At 39.1% G+C, this 22,706-nt stretch overlaps 1 protein-coding gene and 1 pseudogene across 2 annotated transcripts in view; both read right to left on the bottom strand.

Moving 5' to 3' along the window:
• The window catches only part of LOC144654484 (uncharacterized), a 56,405-nt pseudogene that overhangs the window by 11,250 nt on the left and 22,449 nt on the right, over positions 1–22,706 (bottom strand). The window contains exons 4-7 of the transcript XR_013570911.1: positions 22,506–22,649; positions 16,981–17,409; positions 12,983–13,078; positions 1,781–4,671 (exon numbers count right to left, since the gene is read on the bottom strand). The product of XR_013570911.1 is annotated as an uncharacterized LOC144654484 (transcript). The remainder of the gene's footprint in view (positions 1–1,780; positions 4,672–12,982; positions 13,079–16,980; positions 17,410–22,505; positions 22,650–22,706) is intronic.
• On the bottom strand, positions 394–1,643 carry LOC144654474 (uncharacterized). The gene has a single exon (XM_078514631.1). It carries the CDS (start codon positions 1,503–1,505, stop codon positions 1,176–1,178), a length of 330 nt encoding a protein of 109 aa, XP_078370757.1. The 5' UTR covers positions 1,506–1,643; the 3' UTR covers positions 394–1,175.

Raw genomic sequence — 22,706 nt, 5'->3', positions numbered from 1 at the left:
CGGAGAGATCAAAGTGGATCTTGAAAAAAGAAACTACCTGGTATTATCAGGTCCAATATTTAATGCCAGATGGCAGTGACTAAAATTCATGTAACAGACTTAGTTATTTATACTAATAAAGGTATCTTGATAATTTCAGTCCCTTTTGATGCCAGGTTTTGGCTTGATGTAAAATCCAAGCTGGAGAAGTTTTACTTGAGGAACATGATTCCTGAAATTTTATTTGGTGCAATAAGTAAAGAAATGCCTTGAATAAGTGAAAATTTAAAAATACATTCTTTAATAGTTACAATATTTATAATTAGTCATTAATAAGTTTTAATTACCGACTACAATTGATGTCAGATTATTGCGTCATTGTTGTTAATTTGAAGTACAATATAATGGATATATTCAAAAATCAACAATCCTCTAAAAGACTAGGATTCATTTCTGTTTTTAATGCCATCCTAACTGCCTACATGCTTACTGTGAACAAACCAGTCGAGCACTAAATCAGTATTTTGATGAAATTAGCCTCCTCATAGATATGCAACTGTTCAAATCTTGTCACTGAGTAAACAAGGTGTAAAAATCTTAGATCATTGATAATTAAAAGTGCATTTAATAATTTAAAGCCCAAAAGTGCATTATTTAAATAATTAAAGGCCCAAAGGTTTTACCTTAATTATTAATTCATATTGCCACTCTTAAAACAATCTGGTATACCGTAGAATTCCGGTTATAAGCCCTCGGGGCTTATACAACTTCGTAAGGGGTTTTGGGTGGGCTAATTATAAGCAGAGGGGCTTATATCTGGAGGGCTTACGGAATGAAAAAAAAAATGTTTTTAAACGAGCCACCGGAGTGTTGATAGAAATATGTTTTTAAGTTAAAAAAGGCACAATTTCTTAAGCCCTATTCAGTACTGTCATCTGGTAGAGGGGGCTTATATCCGTTGGGGGGGGGGGTGGGGGTGGGGGGGCTTCTAATGGGATGTATTTTTTTTGTTTCCAGGATGATGGGCTTATATAACTGGAGGGGGCTTATAAGCAGGGGGGCTTATAACCAGAATTCTTGAGCGTTTGCATATTCACCAAGAGAATGAAACACAGTTCCTAGGTTTCCGTAATCTGCTGTTTGCCTTTTCTGTCACCAATTTCCATTCTGATCGCAAGTGCTTTCTCGTGGTATTCTTAAGCTTTGGCATATTCACCAAGATAATAAAACACAGTTCCCAGGTTTCCGTAATCTGCTGCTTGTCCTTTTCTGTCACCAATTTCCATTCTGATCGCAAGTGCTTTCCCATGGTATTCTTGGGCTTTGGCATATTTACCAAGAGAATGAAACACAGTTCCCAGGTTTCCGTAATCTGCTGCTTGTCCTTTTCTGTCACCAATTTCCATTCTGATCGCAAGTGCTTTCTCATGGTATTCTTGGGCTTTGGCATATTTACCAAGAGAATAAAACACACTACCTAGGTTTCCATAATCGGCTGCTTGTCCTTCTCTGTCACCAATTTCCATTCTGATCGCAAGTGCTTTCTCGATGTATTCTTGAGCTTTTGCATATTCACCAAGAGAATGAAACACAGTTCCTAGGTTTCCGTAATCTGCTGTTTGCCTTTTCTGTCACCAATTTCCATTCTGATCGCAAGTGCTTTCTCGTGGTATTCTTGGGCTTTGGCATATTCACCAAGAGAATAAAACACAGTACCTAGGTTTCCGTAATCTGCTGCTTGCCCCTTTCTGTCACCAATTTCCATTCTGATCGCAAGTGCTTTCTTGTGGTATTCTTGAGCTTTTGCATATTCACCAAAAGAATGAAACACAGTTCCCAGGTTTCCATAATCTGCTGCTTGTCCTTTTCTGTCACCAATTTCCATATTGATCGCAAGTGCTTTCCCATGGTATTCTTGGGCTTTGGCATATTTACCAAGAGCTTTATACACACTTCCTAGGTTTCCGTAATCTGCTGCTTGTCCTTTTCTGTCACCAATTTCCATTCTGATCGCAAGTGCTTTCTCATGGTATTCTTGGGCTTCGGCATATTTACCAAGAGAATAAAACACACTTCCTAGGTTTCCATAATCGGCTGCTTGTCCTTCTCTGTCACCAATTTCCATTCTGATCGCAAGTGCTTTCTCGACGTATTCTTGAGCTTTTGCATATTCACCAAGAGAATGAAACACAGTTCCTAGGTTTCCGTAATCTGCTGCTTGCCCTTTTCTGTCACCAATTTCCATTCTGATCGCAAGTGCTTTCTCGTTGTATTCTTGGGCTTTGGCACATTCACCAAGAGAATAAAACACAGTACCTAGGTTTCCGTAATCTGCTGCTTGCCCCTTTCTGTCACCAATTTCCATATTGATCGCAAGTGCTTTCCCATGGTATTCTTGGGTTTTGGCATATTTACCAAGAGCTTTATACACACTTCCTAGGTTTCCGTAATCTGCTGCTTGTCCTTTTCTGTCACCAATTTCCATTCTGATCGCAAGTGCTTTCTCATGGTATTCTTGGGCTTCGGCATATTTACCAAGAGAATAAAACACACTTCCTAGGTTTCCATAATCGGCTGCTTGTCCTTCTCTGTCACCAATTTCCATTCTGATCGCAAGTGCTTTCTCGTGGTATTCTTGGGCTTTTGCATATTCTCCAAGAGAATGAAACACAGTTCCTAGGTTTCCGTAATCTGCTGCTTGTCCTTTTCTGTCACCAATTTCCATTCTGATCGCAAGTGCTTTCTCGTGGTATTCTTGGGCTTTTGCATATTCTCCAAGAGAATGAAACACAGTTCCTAGGTTTCCGTAATCTGCTGCTTGTCCTTTTCTGTCACCAATTTCCATTCTGATCGCAAGTGCTTTCTCGTTGTATTCTTGGGCTTTGGCATATTCACCAAGAGAATAAAACACAGTACCTAGGTTTCCGTAATCTGCTGCTTGCCCCTTTCTGTCACCAATTTCCATTCTGATCGCAAGTGCTTTCTCGTGGTATTCTTGGGCTTTTGCATATTCTCCAAGAGAATGAAACACAGTTCCTAGGTTTCCGTAATCTGCTGCTTGTCCTTTTCTGTCACCAATTTCCATTCTGATCGCAAGTGCTTTCCCATGGTATTCTTGGGCTTTGGCATATTTACCAAGAGCTTTATACACACTTGCTAGGTTTCCGTAATCTGCTGCTTGTCCTTTTCTGTCACCAATTTCCATTCTGATCGCAAGTGCTTTCTCGATATATTCTTGAGCTTTTGCATATTCACCAAGAGAATGAAACACAGTTCCTAGGTTTCCGTAATCTGCTGCTTGTCCTTTTCTGTCACCAATTTCCATTCTGGTCGCAAGTGCTTTCTCATGGTATTCTTGGGCTTCGGCATATTTACCAAGAGAACAAAACACACTTCCTAGCTTTCCATAATCGGCTGCTTGTCCTTCTCTGTCACCAATTTCCATTCTGATCGCAAGTGCTTTCTCGATGTATTGTTGGGCTTTGGCATATTCACCAAGAGAATAAAACACAGTTCCTAGGTTTCTGTAATCTGCTGCTTGCCCTTTTCTGTCACCAATTTCCATTCCGATCGCAAGTGCTTTCTCGATGTATTCTTGAGCGTTTGCATATTCACCAAGAGAATGAAACACAGTTCCAAGGTTTCCGTAATCTGCTGCTTGCCCTTTTCTGTCCCCAATTTCCATTCTGATCGCAAGTGCTTTCTCGATGTATTCTTGAGCTTTTGCATATTCACCAAGAGAATGAAACACAGTTCCTAGGTTTCCGTAATCTGCTGCTTGTCCTTTTCTGTCACCAATTTCCATTCTGATCGCAAGTGCTTTCTCGATGTATTGTTGGGCTTTGGCATATTTACCAAGAGAATAAAACACACTTCCTAGCTTTCCATAATCGGCTGCTTGTCCTTCTCTGTCACCAATTTCCATTCTGATCGCAAGTGCTTTCTCGATGTATTGTTGGGCTTTGGCATATTCACCAAGAGAATAAAACACAGTTCCAAGGTTTCCGTAATCTGCTGCTTGCCCTTTTCTGTCACCAATTTCCATTCTGATCGCAAGTGCTTTCTCGATGTATTCTTGGGCTTTGGCATATTCACCAAGAGAATAAAACACTTTTCCTAGGTTTCCGTAATCCGCTGCTTGTCCTTTTCTGTCACCAATTTCCATTCTGATCGCAAGTGCTTTCTCCATATACCCTTTAGCCTTGTCGTATTCCCCAAGATAATAAGACATAGTTCCACGTTGTCCATAAGCTGTTGCTTCTCCTTTTCTGTCACAAGTTTCTTTCATTATATTGATTGATCTCTCATACAGTTCTTTCGCCTCTACATACTTACACTGTTGCTTATATATATTTGCTAGTGCAAGGGTAAAGTAACCTTCTTTGGCTCGTTCACCCGAATCGCGAAAGAATACAAGAAGTTTCCTGACGTATTTTGTTGCGTTTATATAATCACCGATAAGACAGTATACATTGAACTTTGTTATACAGACTCCCACGTTAAATAGTTTGAAATGCTGTTTTTCCACTTCTTCAACGTCAGTCAAGAGAATTAAACATTCCTTGCACAACTCAATGGCTTTTAGACAGCGACCAGTGTTCAGAAGAAACCTTGCCATAACCAGGCCTATGACTATGACGAATGACTTGATAACGTTTTCTAAGTTGACCATGACGTCCTGCTGAGTTAGCCCTGTGACAAATAGGAAAGAAAATTGAACAAACTGAAAGAAACAGAATGGAGGCGTAATGTAGAAGTAATGCTTCTTATATCATTAAAGAAATCGACGTTAAGAAGTGGAAAGTCACTTCCAAATATTTCGAAACCCTTCCTTTTCCCTATCGCCCCTACAGAAGGAAGTAGGGACCTGCTTTTACTCCTGCTTTCCCTCCCCGTCCACAAGTAAGCAATTACGATTATTATAATTATTGTTATTATTATTATTATTATTATTATTATTATTATTATTATTATTATTATTATTATAATTATTATTATTATTATTATTACAAGTGAAACCGGTAAAAGTAAACTATAATTATGTTTTAAATAATTACGCTTACTTTAAGGCCGCACTGGATTCACTCAAGTCACAACGCTATGTAAGCTTGTTTTACAGTGACCCAGTAGTCAGAGTGAAATTACTCTAACCTGTCACTGCGTTAACCATAAGTTAGGAAGAAATTCAGTAACCCTTTAAGGCCCAATACTGATCAACATCTAAAGAGAGGAAACCATGCGACCGGCTACATGTAATAACAGAAAGGTGCATTGACACCAAGGTTGCAATAATTGGTTTTAAATCATCAGGTGCAAAGCACAACTGAGCAAGAATGTTTCTAACCCTCTATGGTCCTCTATTCTCGTGCTGAGTGCTTGTACAAATGAGACTGATGCAAAAGCCGCGGAGATTTCACAGGAAATAAACATAAGCTTACAGACGAATAAGAGAGAGAGAGGGAGAGAAAAAAAAACTATCATGATACATGTACGATACCTTTTTTAAAAGCCCGGAATAAAATATATTTTACTTAGCGTAGAAATTGTGTAAAAGGGAAACAATAATAATAAAAAAAGTATAGGGACGAGTAAAACAATTTATTATAAATGCAGGAGGGTGTGTTGAAAGATCATATCAGGCTATTCTTGGTTTTCACATGACGTCATCAAAATTCTAAAATCCAGAATCGCAAGACCACTGAGTTTTTATCCTTTACTGGTTATTAGACGTCCTTAATATATATCATTTTGAAGGTTTTTAGCTTGATAGCAATCGCCGTCTTTAAGATAGCGCATTTTGAATTTCGGAGTTTCACGCCACACGAGATCCAACATGGCTGCCAGAAGGCTGTCACGTTCTCTTTAAAAAAATGCCTTATCTTGCGATTTTTAACAATCTGAACAGTTGAGGTTTTGCTAGAAGTGTTTGTGTGAGTGTTTACTTGTTCACGAGGGTGATCTGACCACTTTTTGTATGCAAATTAATGCCAGATGTTTTCATTGATTTCCGGCGGCCATGTTGGAGTCCAACCAGAGACTTGGACAAAAAGTTTATTAAGTAGTTTTCTAAAACCTGTAATATTCTTGATTTTTTTTTTACTTAATAGTTACGGATTTATTCTTTCGTGACAGTGGCGTGACAGTGAAAACCACCTATAAAACCCAGAGGGAAAAATAAATGAATGAAAGATACCTTCTGTGAGGGTCAGCGTTACCGTGAAGGCCCCGAGAGACGTGAATAAAAAAAGAACCGATAAAAAGTAGGTTGTTACACCTCTTGTTATATTTGTTTAACGCAAACCGCCCCTTAGAGCGTAAAAAAAAAACATTTCTTAAGATGATCACGCCATGATTGCGTGATCTGCATGACGTAGTGTTTACCGCTGCCGTATTATTGGTCAGCGGCTTTACCTGGTACGGAAGCGGGAAATATGGGATGGCTAGTTCGGGGTCTGCATTTTGATGTAAAACATGGTTTGAGTTTCGTTCTTGATTTCAAGTGGGCTTATAGCTTAACAAAAAGTTGCTCAAACTGATTTATCATCAGTGGTAAATTTCAAAGGACTCTCTTTAAATGGTGGGAAAGGAAATGCACGTCAGATTCGTTTTGTTGTTTGTGGTAGCCGTCACGTTCTGCTGAGTTATCGGTATTCACGAGGAGAGATGAGAATAAAGTTGTTCGTTTGGATCTTCGTGTGACTAGAAAAGAGACTAAAGTGTGACTCTATAGTTGTGCTTCAACACTTCCGTTCTTGTAGAAAAAACGTGACTGACTTGTCAAATTTACAAACGTTATATAACAATTAAAAACGTGAGTAGCCCAAATCTTACGTGACATAACCAATTAAGAATGTGAGGGGTTCAGCCCTCGAAGACAACGAAGTTTAAAACGATTAAGAACGCAATTTGTACTGGTACAAGTCTTTAGGCGCTAATATTAATTTAACCTAAAACGATTAACAACGCAAATTTGTACTGGTACAAGTCTTTCACACACTAAAACGTTGCTAATAGTTAACCGAAGGGAACTCATTTCGTGGCAATTGATTATTTCTGCTGAGTTGCACAATTTAGAATTGCAACTGATCATTCAATGCAGGTGTGAAGTGATATTTACAAGTGTTTTTGTAGCCTGTTGTGAAAAAGTAAACGCTAAAAATTTTGCTTCTGTTCAGAAGTTAATGCATCGACATTAGAAAAAAAAAACAGCAACTGTTTTACTGGAAATGTAGGTCGTTAGAAATGGCATGTGTAGCAGTAAGGTAAAGAATAACGCAAGGAGAAGTGGCTTTTGGCAATATCCAAACGAAAATTTACTTCTCAAAGTAGATAGTTAGATAAATAAAACTTTATTTTAACACGACATGGGGTTAAGATTGCGTGACCAGACAAAAGGTAACTCTGCCGTGCGTAACCTTTATCGGGAACCCTGCATTAAGCCGAGTTGAAATCTTTCTAACTCGAAAGGAAACAACTATTTCGAAAAAAAGTATTAGAAAAAATAGGCGCCTAGAGGCGCATGTGACTACTGCTTTGATGATGAAAATTACGAAAGTAGAATTGGCATATATATGCGGCTATATCTATTGTAAAACTGTCGGTCAGAGTGTTATATGGTGTATAAATCAGTGGTAATCAAGAAGATAATAGGAAGAGTCTGCATATGAGCTAAGTAGCCCATTAGGCTGAAGCTTATCCCGGTTTCCTTAGCATTTAACTAGAAGTGTTTCTACTCCCCTGGATGGAATGCTAGTCTATTGCAGGGTTACCCCCTATCAGTTTATTTGCCAGTTCCCATTTCATTAAGGAGTTCAGCACACTAACCATTAGGCCACTGCACCTCCCACAAAAGTAACCAGTAATCGGCTCCAAAATACAACCCAAAAATTATTGGATAATCAAAAACAGTTTTAATTAATTTAATAAACTTATCAAACGAGTTTTACAAACAAGGAGAATGATATAACAACTTAGTGACATCTATTTAACAGAAGTTGCTATATCGTTATTTTGTATATCTATAGGTAACAAGAACAGAACATAATAATTATTATTCAAAGCATTGCAGAACAATTCATATTTGCTTTTGGTTTGCCTTTAAAGAGTATTCACCAATTAAACTTAATCAAACACAATAGGTTTGCATTTCTCATTTTCTGATCTTGAGAAGTCAAGATGTGGATAGTGTTCAGTTACATATGATATTAGTATAATTTCCAGAGGCGAATTCAATTCTGATTGGTCGAGAAGCTCCGCGCATATTCACCGCGCTAGGCGGTGAATATTGCATCTCAAGGTTTGGCTACTAAGCCATGCCACGTTTGCCATCTAGACCAGTGAACATGGCGGCATTTGTTGAATGAAAATTTCTCTCATTTAAAAGAAATCACTCCAAGTCCTGGATATTTAAAACACTTGGAATTTTGCAAATTAACCACCAAGACTTTTGGACCGAAAATAGTTTCAAGAGATTGTTTTCAAGGCATTAGAATTGATCATAAACACGTTGGTTTTCGCGGCCATGCACTCAGTCAGATCGACTGGCAAAACATTATTTAGTTCTCTTCTCAATGGAGCTGGTAATTTCGAGAGGATTCACACAATTGCTCAGAAATCACCAACGATTAAACAAAAGTACCAGATATCTATCTTTTTCGTAGTGTTTGTTTTGTTTCGTTTTATTGCTAAAACTTCAGTGTGGAAGGGCACACTGCTCTGCAGGTTATTTGTTTGATCTCTTCCTTGTAATTAGCATTTGAAGAACTTTTTTCATTGTATACACAGGAGAAAAACTGTGTTTGTTACCGGAAAATTTTATTCATCTTCTATGACTGGAAGTTGTTTAACCTATTGACTCCTGAACCGCCCTAAACCGCCCGTAAAGGATCCGGGCATTTGTCCCGCTTGTGACGTCATCACCTTTCACCCAGAAAGGCGACATCTATGCTCAAATTGTGAAGTAGAACAAGACCTTTCCAACGATACTAACCTGCGATCAGGCCTTCTTCCCCTTGCAAAGATGAGAGAGGGAAAAGAACGCCTGATACATTTATTTAACCGGCCGCCAACCGCCCCCAAATTTAAATTAACTAAGGTGTCGTAGAACTGTCAAACTACTCTTTGTAGATGGCGGCAAATTCGGGACTCGGATTTCTTCGAGGCGTGAAAAACGTCTGCAGAATAACAGATAGCATCGTGCAGCTTTTAAGTAAACACTGTAAACATTCCAACACCTCTGGAATATTGTTTGGTGAATTGGTTTTCCCGAAACTCATTCGATGAACTGCCAAAACACCGTCACGAAAACAAATTACGCATTGTCGAACACTTTATCTGTTCTGCATTCAGAGAATTACACTTGAAATTTGTCAGGTCTTCAGCTAACGTAGAAGAAAAATTGTCCTCGAAATTAACACGCCTCGTCTAAGCCATTAGCACCAGCTTTTGACCGGAAGTCTCGTTGAAATACTACAGCCAATCAGTCCACACCGCTTCATTGAGTATTGTTTCTCGACCAATCAGAAGAAAAACCAGAATCCGGTTTTTTTACATACAATTCGACAAGTAAATGTATCATGCCCTCCTTCCCCGGAGTGGTAAGTAGGGATCGAGGGAGGGCATGATTTGTGGTTACAACGATACCTAAACCAGCGTGATTAGATTGATGGAGCTTGAAATATGCACCAAAACGCTTCAAAATTTTAGTGAAAAACTCAGAGGAAAATTTCCCCTTTCCACCCTTTGCTTGTCCATGGTAAGTAGTTCTTGCCTCGTTTGCGCTTTCGGGGAAATTCTTCTACTAGAAAGTAGCCTGGTAGAAGGCCAAACACTGCAGCAAAAAGAAAGGAAGAAGAGAAAAAGGAAAAGCGAAAAAAAAAAGTAACGAAAAGCCAAAAGAAAAAACTCAAAATTTTGATTTCTGCGCATGCATGAGCGAAAAAGTTGTTAAACGTGATTCTGGTGAAAAACAAGGATGCATTTTGCGTTTCAATGGCCGTTTTGGTTTTTTTATACAAAAAAAAAAAAATAAAAAAATAAAATACAAAATTAAATGATTTATTTAAGAAAAATAATTGCTGAATTTAGTAAATAAAGGTTGCAATATTAGTAAAAATTAATATTACAATTAGAATTACAATTACAATTAAAAAGCGGATATTTAGACTAAAATCTCCAATAAAAGCGTACTGTGAAGTTGTATATACGTAAAAGTACTTGCATTAAAGCGATTGCGTGACTTGCACTTTAGGCTGCGAGGGCTTGAATGATATATGAACACTGCAGTTTATCGCTTATTTGATCGAACTACCACGGTTTACGATCATTATGTTTTAATAAATCTGTAAAATCACAGTTCTGGAGTAATTATTTTTTTAAAAAAGAATTTTCGTAATGATTTACCACAGCTTTCACATCGATAGTTTCTCGATCACTAGAAATTTAATTCGACAGTAGAGGTCAATAGTTTGACAGGCACTTGCTCAGATTTGTTTGCTACGTTAACGGACACAATATTATACTACCATAGTGGGAAAGACGATTATGTTTTCCCCTGAAGCTTGAGCGCGAAATATTCATCCGCAGTGGCTGAATTCTCCTACAGAGGGGCTCAATTTCTTCATACGAGGCTAATGTACTTTACAATTATGGAGTATCAGCAAGCATACATGTTTACACGTTGTTTATGGTATTTGGCAAGCGCACGTGTTGTTTACAATACATATTCGTCGCACACTCATAACTGGTCGAGCTAAAAGCCTAAATGTACTCACCAAACCTTTTATCTGATCGGTTGGAAGCAAAATGTGAACGCTGTGTAATGTTGTAAAATATAAAAACACTTAACTCGCGATCGAACAATCCGTTCCAAAGCTGTGAGCGAAGCGAAGCTGAGAAATTCGTCGTCTACATCTATACCGACCTAAAAGATGAAAAATACTCACGAAACCTATCATCTGTTCGGTTACACACAAAATATGAAAGCTGTGAGAGGTGAATGTTGTAAAATATAAAACACAGACCTCGCAATCGAACATGTAATCGATCACTACCAAGATGTTCGTTTGTCATCGTAGACCATCGGTAGGCCATCGTTGTTACGAAGTGTTACCGAAGAGACTCACATATCTGTATTTCATTGTGCTGATTGGCTCCGAAGTATATCCTATTGTTACTTACTTTTGGGACGGACATGACAGCAATAGTGACTACTGGCGCAGGCGCAAGTAGTCACAAAAATGATCAGTCCAGAATGAGTTATTTTCACTGTTCCACGCTTTTTTTGTTTGTTTAAAAAGAAAACAATATAAATGGCGATAAAGAAAATGAAATGCGGTTAACGTCTCTTTGCCTTGTTTGTAAAAGTATGAAGCAACTTTATTAGAAGGACTTGCTACACATTATAAGAGAAAGTTAGATAAAAAGTCGTTTCGTCATTTTCTATAGGGGTGTAAAAAAATCATCACCTCTGCAGTTAATATTTTACTCAGAGTTTGAAACCCCTATACAATACACTGACTCATATATAAAAAATCCTCTGATATTAATTCTATTAGAATTTTATTACTTAAAGGCCCACCTACACCCAAAAGGCCTTGCGTGCCGCGTTTGCTGTTTATGAATTTCGTGCAGCACGAAATTGTTTCTGAGCAGGTTTTTTTTTCCAAATCCGTTTCCTTCGAAATCATCTCGTCGAGAATGATCCATAAGTTTGCAGGAATTATTTAAAATTATGAAAATTATTTTGAGGGTTATGAAATAAAGGACCTCCTTTCCAGTTTCAGTTATAATCGAACAGCATTTCTCCTAGTCTTGGACGTCTGGTCCAAGCCACAGTTTTCCAAGGGTACATAAATAAATTATTAATGATATCAATAAGCAACCAGTTGATAAGTCAGTTATAACCCAGTGACCTATGGATGACTCATATATCGATGTCAACGAGCATTCACTGATGTTATTCTGCCAACAATTTGTAATGATAGACGAAAAGATATCAATAAGTAATCAGTGCAAAAAAGTATTCAATGCAATCGATGACTAAAGCTGCGTTCACATTAGGCCGAAACATGATTAGTCTAATCACGAATGAAACATGTTTCGTTGTGAAAAGTGTTCACATCAGGCAGTGCATTGCGCGAATCATGATTGAAACTACTTTACGAGGTAGTTTCAATCATGATCAGACTAAACACGTTAAAAATGTCGGACATTTGGCGAGGAGGCGAGCGCACAAAAGCTTCAAAATTGGGCTTTCTATGTGACCAAATGTTTATTTAAAATATGGGCTAATAAAGCGATACAATATGAATTATCGATGATGGATAGAAAGCAGAATATTTGGCAGAATATCGCCACGAAAGTTTACGACGGCGGCTACAAGCGCGCAGCATTGCAATGCAAAAACAAACTTCACAAAATAAAAATATTCTGTTACCGACTGATAGCGCAAATTCTGACAATACTGTGTTCTTGCTTAACGCTTGAAAGCCCTGCTTCATCGAAGGGCTTGAAAATAGACAGAAAGACAAAGATTTAATGGAAACTTTATTGTAATTTCGAGCTATATTTTACGGTTAAATAAAGTGTAAAGATTTATGCAAGAACCGTGAAACCGCATAAATTACACACCAGGCATGAAACGTGTTTGAAACTGACACCTAATGTGAACAATGCAAACATGTTTAGGTGAAACATGTTTATTCTAAACATGTTTTGTGTTAAATGTGAACGCAGCTTAAGTCAGTGACATGGACGACTAATATGTTAATCAATGACTACAGAATTCTGTGGCCGGTTGAAAAGCCACTGATTACTCACTGATCATAGTGAAGATAATCAATCGACCATTGCACTGATTACTTACCGATTATCCATCATTTACTCATTGGCGTCATCCATTTGTTTTCCCTGGATTTCAAGCTGAGATATACCAGTAACCTGAAATGCTAAATTTACAAAATACTGTACCTCAATCTTATCAACTTGTGGAAGTGACTCTTACCTGTCAGTTTTCTGAGATCAGATAACTCCTGTTCTCTCGATTCTAACTCTCTTTTTGGCTCAATCTGTCCATCATCAGCAGAAGAAGATGCTTTAACTAAAAGAGAAATCAGATTGATTTATCTAATCAAGTGGCAAATAAAATGTGCCAAAGCGGAGCCTAACCACAGTTTGACACAGTATGTTACTTCCAAAACCGCCACTCTTTAGTGCTAACTGCACTCATGGCATTTGTATTCAACTTTTCAAATGCAGCCCAGGATTGAAATGTAGAGCAATTCACAATTTACTGGCCCCACCCTTGCCGCACCTTCTATAGATGGAAACCTGGAGTATAATTCAGGAGAACAAAAAAAGCAACTTATCGTAACATAGCTATTGCATTAACTAAGGACGTGTGGGAAAAGGTTGCTCCCGGTACACCAAATAAAGAAACACGCTCACAGTCACTAGACTCGTCCTTGTTTAATATGTAAATCCTTAATCGACCCGTCCGCTTACAAAACTTCAAGAACCGAAGGTTTTCCTTCACGAGGTCCGTACTTTTTTGATCCTATTTCTGCATAATTACAATTTGCATAAATTATATTTCGGACACTCTCCCCCACTCTCCCCCCATTCCTTAAGTTCCTGTTCAACAATGTTCCTGATTTGATCATTAGCAATCTGTTTGGCTCTTTGGCTTGGTCCCACTCTTGGGACGAAAACTTCGGCTTCAGGGTTTGATTTCCACTTAGGGTCTTCCCCTCCAATCTCCAAGTTGCACACAGTTGCAAGGGGCGCTCTACGATGTATCCATTCCCTGCTTCAGCTTCATCCACGAACTGTTCCATCCTTCCGGTAATCTTCTCACGCTCGTCCCACTTCCACTCCTTTCCTTCGCTTCACCCTTTAGCATCACCACTGCCCCATGTCTGGTATCTTCTCATGTTCCCTTCAACTTCTCTCCTTTCTTCAAGAGCATGAACATACTCCTTCTATCTCTTTCGGGTCTGTTGCTTTCTCCACCTCTCCGCTTAGTACATTCTCTTCCCCTATCTTCTCCAGTCTTCCTCCAGATAGGGATGGGCTCTCCTCTGAGTAGGGTATTTGGGGTAAGCACGTTTCTCTTCTTCTCCTTGATAGGGGTGGCCTTGTTCTTCATTTCAACTCGAGTCTTCTTCTATTCCTGAGGTCTCTTCCACCACCTTTGAAGACTTCTCTTCTTCCAATACTTCAAAATCCTCCCCACCATTGCCCTGCCACTCCTTTTATCTCCATCCCCAATACCTGCCAAACTCTGTCTTTCTTCACTTAATTTCCCAGTGGCAACAACTTTCCTTTCACTCATGTCTGGCCCTCTCCGCACCTTTATCTCTCTCTCTCACCATCACGACACAACTTTCTCTCTACATGTAATTATCCTTTGATTTACTTTTATCTTGCGGTGAAGGGTATTGCTGTGGGTTGATCGGATCTTTCTCTCTCCTGCCTTCCTCCCCTCCACTCTCTTCTTCTCTCCTTTCTGGTAGTTCTCTTCTTCTCTCCGCCCTACTTCACTCTTTCTCTTTCTCCTTTCATCTCCTGGAGTTCTTCTCTCCCTTCTTCTTTTCTTCCTCAACTTTCTCGGCCCTCTTCTTTTCTCCCCTTTCCTCCCTCCCCCTTCGCCGCCCTTTCCTCCCCCCTCCTTCCTCTCTTTTCTCCTGCACAGTTCTCTCTCTCTCTCACTTAGGTTCCGCTACTACACACTCTGTATCTGTCCACCAACAAACTCACTATAACTTTTCTTTTCCACTCCTGTTTCGTTCCTCCTCCTTCTCCTCTACTCGTCTTATCAATTCTCTTCCTTCTTCCCTCTCTATCTTTCTCTCTTTTTGTGTTCCATCTCCTTCCCTTCATTTCTTTCTTCCTCCTTCTCTCTCACCCCTCTTCTACTTTCCTTCCATATTCTTTTTTTCTGCGACGAATCTACCCTCTATTCCCGCGGGCTCTGTCCTCTATGGCTTTGTTCATTCGTTTCTGGCTGTAGGGGCACCTCCTCTTACTTGCTTTTTTTCCTCCTCTCTTCCCTTTTGGGTGATCATTCCCTTTTACTTCCCTCCCCTCCCATCCTCTTCTTTCTCCTCTCTCTGCCTTGTTCTCCTCTTTCCCCTCTCTCTCTCCTCCCCTCTTTTCTCTTTCCTTTCTTCCTTTTCCCCTATAACTCTCTCCTGGTCTTTTACCCAACTCGCGCTGTTCTCCCCCCTCTCACCGGTAGTCTCTTCCCCTCACTGATTCTCCTGGTCTCTCTTGGTGTCACTACTTCTTTCTCTCCCTCAATAACATTTACTCATGCTTTTTTTTCTCGTTCCCTTTCCCCTCCTCGTTGGTGGCTTTGTGCGTTTGGCTTTTGGCTTCCCTCCCTTCAATTTCGGCCTGTCCCTGTCTTGCTCGGTTGCTGCATGTAGTTTGAGCATCTACTCCCTAACCTCTCGACCTGCCCGATGTCACAGGGGTGGGGTGGGGTGAAAGCGTTGTCTTCATCCTGTCACTATAGAGGTTGGTGTCTCCCCTTGCACTTCCCCCCCTCGCTTTTCGCATTTGCCAGTGCCCAGTTGGACTTGTAATTATTCTGCCATGCTCTCTTCTACTAGCATATCTAGACTTTCGTACAATCACTGCTACGTGATTTTTCAGCTACAGTGACAAGGGTGGAGGCCATTGTGGCTGCCGTGAGGTTCCCCGGACATCAGCAATTTGTCTTCCCTTTTTGGATGACTGTATTGTTTCTCAGGTACAGTATCACTTGAAGCTGGTGGGCTGGATTCCACTAAGGGTAGGGGATTTCGGTCTGTGTACTTCCTTAAATTATCAATAGCTCCATGAGTCCCCATTCTTCCCAGTCATCATCTTTTTGGGCCATAGCCTCTCTCACAGGACCCAGTTTGTCCATTATACTGTACACATAACTCTGGGCACCCTCTAGTTTCTTCTAGTAGCTGGTTCGGACTGTCTTAGACAACTGTTTGTAAAACTGTGCACCTCTCTGATTTTGTGTACACTGGTTATTTTTGGCAAGGCTTCTAAATCATTAATTAAGGCCTTGTGGACCTTATTCCTTTCCAAAGTCATTTCATCTTCTTTGCTTCGTTATAGCCTTCAGGGGTGTGTGGCAGCCCCAAATTCTCTCTCGGTTCCCCCTCAACTAATTCTAGTAAATAATTGAATTTACTTATCTCAGAATCTTCGAGCTGTCCACTTCCACAACAAACTGGTTCCAAAGCGAGCCAATCCTTACAGTCCCCATGGAATGGTGTTATTGTGTACTTCTGCAATTCACTGCTTGGGGTTTGGCCATGCTTGCTCGACCTTCTTCTTCTCCAATTCCATTTCGAGCTCAACCTTCTTTGCGAACCATCTTCCTCCCGTTTGCAACTCCCATTTCTCCAGTTCCTTTCTTCCAGTCTGCTTCTCAACTCATGAATAGGTACGAAATCTACCTTGCGAGCTTGTGACCAGCCTTTTACTTCTTCAAATGATTTTTCAGCCTCCAACATGGCGTCCTTGACAAGATTTGCCGGCCTCCAGGGTCTTGCTTATGTCACATATCTTCTCGTAAGCAGACAACAAATCCTCTTTCACACTCAAATCGACCATTTCCTTAATCTCGTTGACGTAGTAGGTTGCCTTTTTTAGGTCCTTCGCGTAGCGCTGTTCAGCGACGTCCACCATTTTTGTTTTCCACTCGATCGCTCGATACTTGTTTATCGTTTTGTTCAGATTATGTCCTGGCAGGGTCGCCACTTTTGGTGTGGGAAAGGTTGCTCCCGGTACACCAAATAAAGAAACACGCTCACAGTACTAGACTCGTCCTTGTTAATATGTAAATCCTTTCGACCCGTCCGCTTACAAAACTTCAAGAACCGAAGGTTCCTTCACGAGGTCCGTACTTTTTTGATCACGTGATTTCTGCATAATTACAATTTGCATAAATTATGATTTCGGACAGACGTCAGGAAATCTGTTAAATGGAAAACGTACCTGAAAATTCCATTAAAGACAATTTGCATGCCAGGTAGTCCTCCTCCAAGATAGTTGTTCTTAAAGTTATGGTCTCCATATTGAGCTCTTCCTTCATCTTCTCTGTAACGAGGCACTCCTCGACTTTTGCATTTAGGTGACCAGAATGATAATCATTCCACAGCCGTTTAAGAATTTCCAAGGTAGGGCAGTTGAAAGTTATTTTGATGCTACTTGGACGATACCTAACTTTCCTTAGGTAAAGAGATCCTGTTAAGTGCACGTAAAGTTTTTCAAGTCCTTCAAATGAAGAGAGATCAAAGTCTCCCATTGATTCAACAACCTTCTTTCGCATATAAATGTTCACCTCTTCTTTTGCTTCTTGAGAATCTTGCTCTTTTGAGTTTCGGCTAATAGCACCAGTACAGCATATCGTACAAGACAAATCACCTAAACCAGCAACAAAAATATTTAGCTTGTTGTTTCCTTGCAGACACATCAAGTCTAATACTAAAGTTAAGACAGAGAACACCTTAGCCAGTGTTAACTATTTTGGGTTATTAAAAATTAAAGAAAAAAAACAAAAACAAAAAACAAACAAAAAAGCCAAAATTTATTAATAAAGCTATTTAAGTAATGTGACCTCTTATATGTATACAATTGCACAATTTATGTTCCGGTAATCCATCCCCCCTGGTTATACCCAAGGAGGATGCATGGGTTAAACTTAAGTCAACAATCAAAGATCTCTAAGAGATCTACCGACTTTTTAGCATGAAGCACGAGTAGAAATATAAAAAGATGGAAAAGAATTGTTTACTTGTGTTTTAGCGTGAGTCGCGCAATCCATTGTTACGAAATATAGTGCCCGAGGTTAAATATTAGCGACTCTTTAGATACATCGCCTTTCAGAAAGACGTGCGTTGCGTTTTATATTGCGAAATACCTAGTTGCACGGTACAAGTTTGGGTTCTTATGATGCTTATCTGCGTTTTTAACTTTGTTGCGGCCGTTGGTGTGTTTTTTAACTGTTCAGGCAAGAGAGAGGACAATCCGTAAGCGCAGTTTCCTCCTTTTATAATTTTGTTTTGTTTTTACCTCAATTGAAGTCAGTTTCTCTTGCGTTTATGTATTTATATTTGTGTTGCTGAGATAAGATTTTTTATTTTGGCTTGACGTTATCAAACACTGGATCACTGTTATCGTAATAATTAAATAGATTTGACCATTTCGCTCCATCTCATAATTAACTTGTCACTTTAAAGGGTAAATTTTGCATTAACTGAAAAACTCGAGTTCAGTTAATGCAAAATTTATCATGGTATATTTCTTCAGAAAGACTCACTTTAAAGGGATATTAATATTGAAAGTGTTCCTGGCTAGTCATGCAACGTTTGATAAGAAATGGTAAGTCACGTTTTTAAATTTTTCCTCTTCGAGCAACTTTTTTCCTCTCGAGCAACTTGATGCATTTTGAGCAATTTCCAGACCAAAGATCTCCGAAGATTATCCGAGTCTTGTTCAAAGGCCATACGAACGTTTCCGAAGATTTACGAAGTTTGCTGAAAATTTTCGAGGAACATCTGAAGACGTTTCAACTGCTTAGAAATCTTACCCTCAAGGGGAAATTAGCATATATTTAGAGAAATTCTCTTGATTAGAAGCAGCGTTTCAGATTTTCTGGAGCAACTTTCAAGCAACTTTTATTATCAGAAGAAACTTTTTTTGAATTTTGGAGCAACTTTTAAGCAACTTTTTGAGAAATTATGGGCAACTTTTGGGAAATCTCCAGCACTTGTGGAAAGCCCTATGTTCGCGAAAATTGCAAGAAGATAGAGGGAGCCACCAAAGATGCGATCTTTGGCATTTCTCTGCTGAGAAACACAAAGTGTAGAGAGCAAACAAAATGCATCTTTAAGAACAATTATTTTCACCGTGAGACGCGTCTGTAGGAAAGTGCAAATGTACAATTAGCGAAGCACCTATCTCAGAATGACGACAGTGGAACAAAGAAATAAAAAAAGAAATAACAGCTACACTAATGAGGGTAGCAAAGGGTTTGTGCGTGACGCGTGAAAAGGGCAAAAATTACACTATGATGCGTGAAAATAGCTAGAAAAGACACGTGATTCGTGAATTTTTGACTTAATCTGCCGTTTCAAGTATACGTAACATGTGAATTTGGTTACTATTGTTAAAATGTGTGCTTGAAATGGGATCACAATGCCCTCCTTTGTAACCTAACTAACGGTATAAAGAGTATTGACGAAACAGTAAAGATGAAGAGATTTGCAAGCAACATGACCCCTGTCGGTTATTTCTCCAGAAAGAAAACAAAGAAACAAACAAGAGACTCTAGGAAACATGTCGAATTGTAACACGGTGCCAAGATGAAATTAATAAATGGCACGCAATGCATGCAGAAGCGATGACGTTTTACAAGGGGTTTTTAATATTTTTAGGACATTTGTCAAAAATTAACGTAAATGAAAGTTCAGTGGAACACCGCTTTACGGCACCCGCTTAATACGAACAGTTTAGTTTGTCCATACATTTTCTCTAACTTTAAGTTAATAACGGACAACGGACACTTTTTTCTGTGACCCAAGTGAAACGCTCTCATACAAAGTTTACCTCGTTTTACGGATACTTTTCGGTCACTGCTTGTATTATCTTTGCACCATACTTTCCATTTGTAACGATTGTGTGCTTATTGCACCTGGTTAGAAAAATGAAAACTTTCTTCAAGCTATGCGTTTTATTCTAGTTGCGTTACCTTATAGCGCGTTACCTTATATTGACATCACGGCTGACGCAGTGCAAAATTAATCCATTAACAACAATTCATTCGAGTGTACTGTTGCTATGGGTTTAACACCAGATTCATCTCAATACTACAATCAAATCAATTTCTGTTGCCTGCTTGCCAGACACTTTATTTGGCTTTGCCATACAAAAGAAACTATCCCCCACATAGATGGTTTTCGGCGATATCTTAAACTTGCATATGAAACAGAACAGATAACAAAAACCACTACATGTACTCCTAAGAAATGGGAACTTTTGAACAATTTCATTTAAGAAGGTCAAATAACCAGAGAAAACCTTGTATCCCCTGACATTCCACTTTCTACCCCCACTTGCCTTGGAAATGCCACCAACAGCCCTACATTTTTCTGCCACCATATAGATTTCGTCCTTTTTTTCCCGCCCCTTTATCGTTTTTGTGCTTATTATTTTCTTATGGCTAAGTAGTGTAGAGATTTGTAATACATCGTTTTTTTTGTTTCATTTATTTATTACCTTGTAAATTTTTTTCCTTCCTTGTGTGTATTGTATTGTTGTTAGCACTGTTGTAAGCATTAATAAAAAATAATAATAATAATAATAATAAAACCTTATAGCGCGACATCTAATCTACGATACACGATACCTTTCGCGAGCGACCGGACATGCAAGGTCAAGTGCTGTCTCTGACCGGACCACACAGACCCATTGTATGATTTCGAGCGACTGCGTAGCGCATATAAACAGTGATTTTATATGCTGATTTACAATGGTGAACACGGCGCCAGATAAAAGAAATATGTTCCATACGTTTCGGGGTTTCTGCCCCTTCTTCGGTGGAAAAAAATCAACTGGCATTTCAATTTATTCCACAGAAGAAGGGGCAGTAACCCCGAAACAAAAGCAACATATTTCTTCTATCTGGCGCATTATTCTCGTTAATTTACACAGGTCAATTGTACATATGTCTGTTTACTGAATCTAAAAGAATTTGACAAATATAATTTGTCTCTTTCGTTCATATCTTTTATTAGTCCTTTTTAACTTCCCAGGAGTATTTTGCTTTGTGTTCTTCGCGGGGATTTCTTGTTGCGCTAAACTGAATCTTTGTTCTCCCTGTAGTTAGTTCCCAGTCCTATTCGGTTGTTCGATTTAGAACGACAGAACCGATCCAAGGGCTCCAGCATTAAGCTCGACTACGTCATCGCTTAAAAATGCAAAACCAAAACAAATTTTTTTTACGACCATGTCGGCAATTTTTCTTCCGTCAATAAACTCACAACTTGATTCTAAACAAAACGGTTTTAATCGGCTAAACTCATGATCACTTCACACAGTTCACAGATCTCCGTCGATTTCTCGCCATAAAGTGCTCTCGAAAAGACCACAACTTATCCCATAATGTTTTTAACAATTCCAGTCCCAACCGCGCGTGTGTTGGTAACGCCTGACTAAATCTTACATAATTAGCATAACTCAATCCCGACAACCAGAACAAACTGTTGTTACGGTATGTGTGTTAGTTTAACCGCAACTTTTCCATCAAAATAAAACATAAGAAATCAGAACCGTGACGATGGTTGGAATATTTGATCGTGATAAAAATATATTTTTACGATTTTATTTCTTTGTAGTTCAAGCTCGATTGAGAAGTAATATATCAACCATGAGAGGTAGTGTTTCATCACATTTCCAAACCTCCGCTGCGCGTCGTATTTTCAACTCTTTACTCAGTGTTTGGAAATGTGATGAAACCACTCTATCACGTGTTTGATATATTACTTTTAATATAACCACAGACTTATGTTAAGTCTGACATTGTAGCTTGAGACTAATCAGAACTAACTGTTGCTGACATTGTTGGTGTGACCGCAACCAGTGTTTGACAATAGTTGGTATAAGGAATGAATGGCCGGACATAAAGAAAGAATGATGGATAAATTGATAAATAGTACACTTGATTTAACCACGAAACGTTGATATAACATTTAAGTACTATACTCCACTTTTACTCTTCCTAAATGCCATACAATAAATTTTTTAAAACAATTTGTTCTAATTAATTGATTGCAATGCAGATTTTACACAGTATTTGATGATATAATAGTAGAGAGATACGTCTTTAAAAAGTGTTTTTAAAATCATTAAACCACAACAGTTACATTGCTGTTATGATAACAAAAACAACGTAGACAGCGATGTATAGTTGCGTTTATCCCTGTGGGTAGAATAATCAAGACTAATCAAGGCGGGAAGTTAAGAAAGTGAAAGATATTTGGTTGAAATATATATTATATACTTTATGCTAGAACGCCTTACGTTAACCAAAGGCGTGTACGTCATGTAATAGTGAATTTACTGTCGCCCTTCTCGGTGATGTTTGATGTATTGTAAGAAGCTGCTAATAGTCAGTTGTAGTCGCTAGTAGTTGTGGGTAGTTGTTGGTTGCTGTTGGTAGTTGCTGGTAGTTGTCGGTATTTGTTGGAAGTTGCTGGTAGTTCACGGTAGTTGCTGGTGGTTGCAACTAGTTGCTGGTAGTTGTTGGCAGTTGTCGGTTGTTGTTGGTAGTTGTGGTTTGTTGTTGGTAGCTGTCAGTTGTTGTTAGTTGGTTGTAATTGTCTGTGTCTCTCTGTCTGTCTGTCTGTCTGTCTGTCTGTCTGTCTGTCTATCGTCTGTCTACATGAATTTCTTTCAATTCGTGCCACAGGCATGCTGTCCACATAGTCTGTAACTATTAATTATCAGCTGTTTGTACATACCTGGTTCAAGATTTGGTTCCGTAGTTTCCTGGCTACAATCATGTCTAACCCTACTTGGATCTTCCAAACGTTTGTTTGCAGCTACAATGTCACACGTATCTGCAGTAGCGTCAAGGACTCCTCCTGTCTCTCTTTCTTCTGGTACTGAAAGAGCAGCGTGCTTAACGTTTAAAATTCATATAAAGACATGCAATAATAATC

The sequence above is a fragment of the Oculina patagonica genome, chromosome 5, assembly GCF_052425735.1.
Source record: "Oculina patagonica isolate OP01 chromosome 5, crgOcupat, whole genome shotgun sequence".
Lineage (NCBI taxonomy): Eukaryota > Metazoa > Cnidaria > Anthozoa > Scleractinia > Oculinidae > Oculina > Oculina patagonica.
This window is presented reverse-complemented; position numbering and strand designations above follow the sequence as displayed.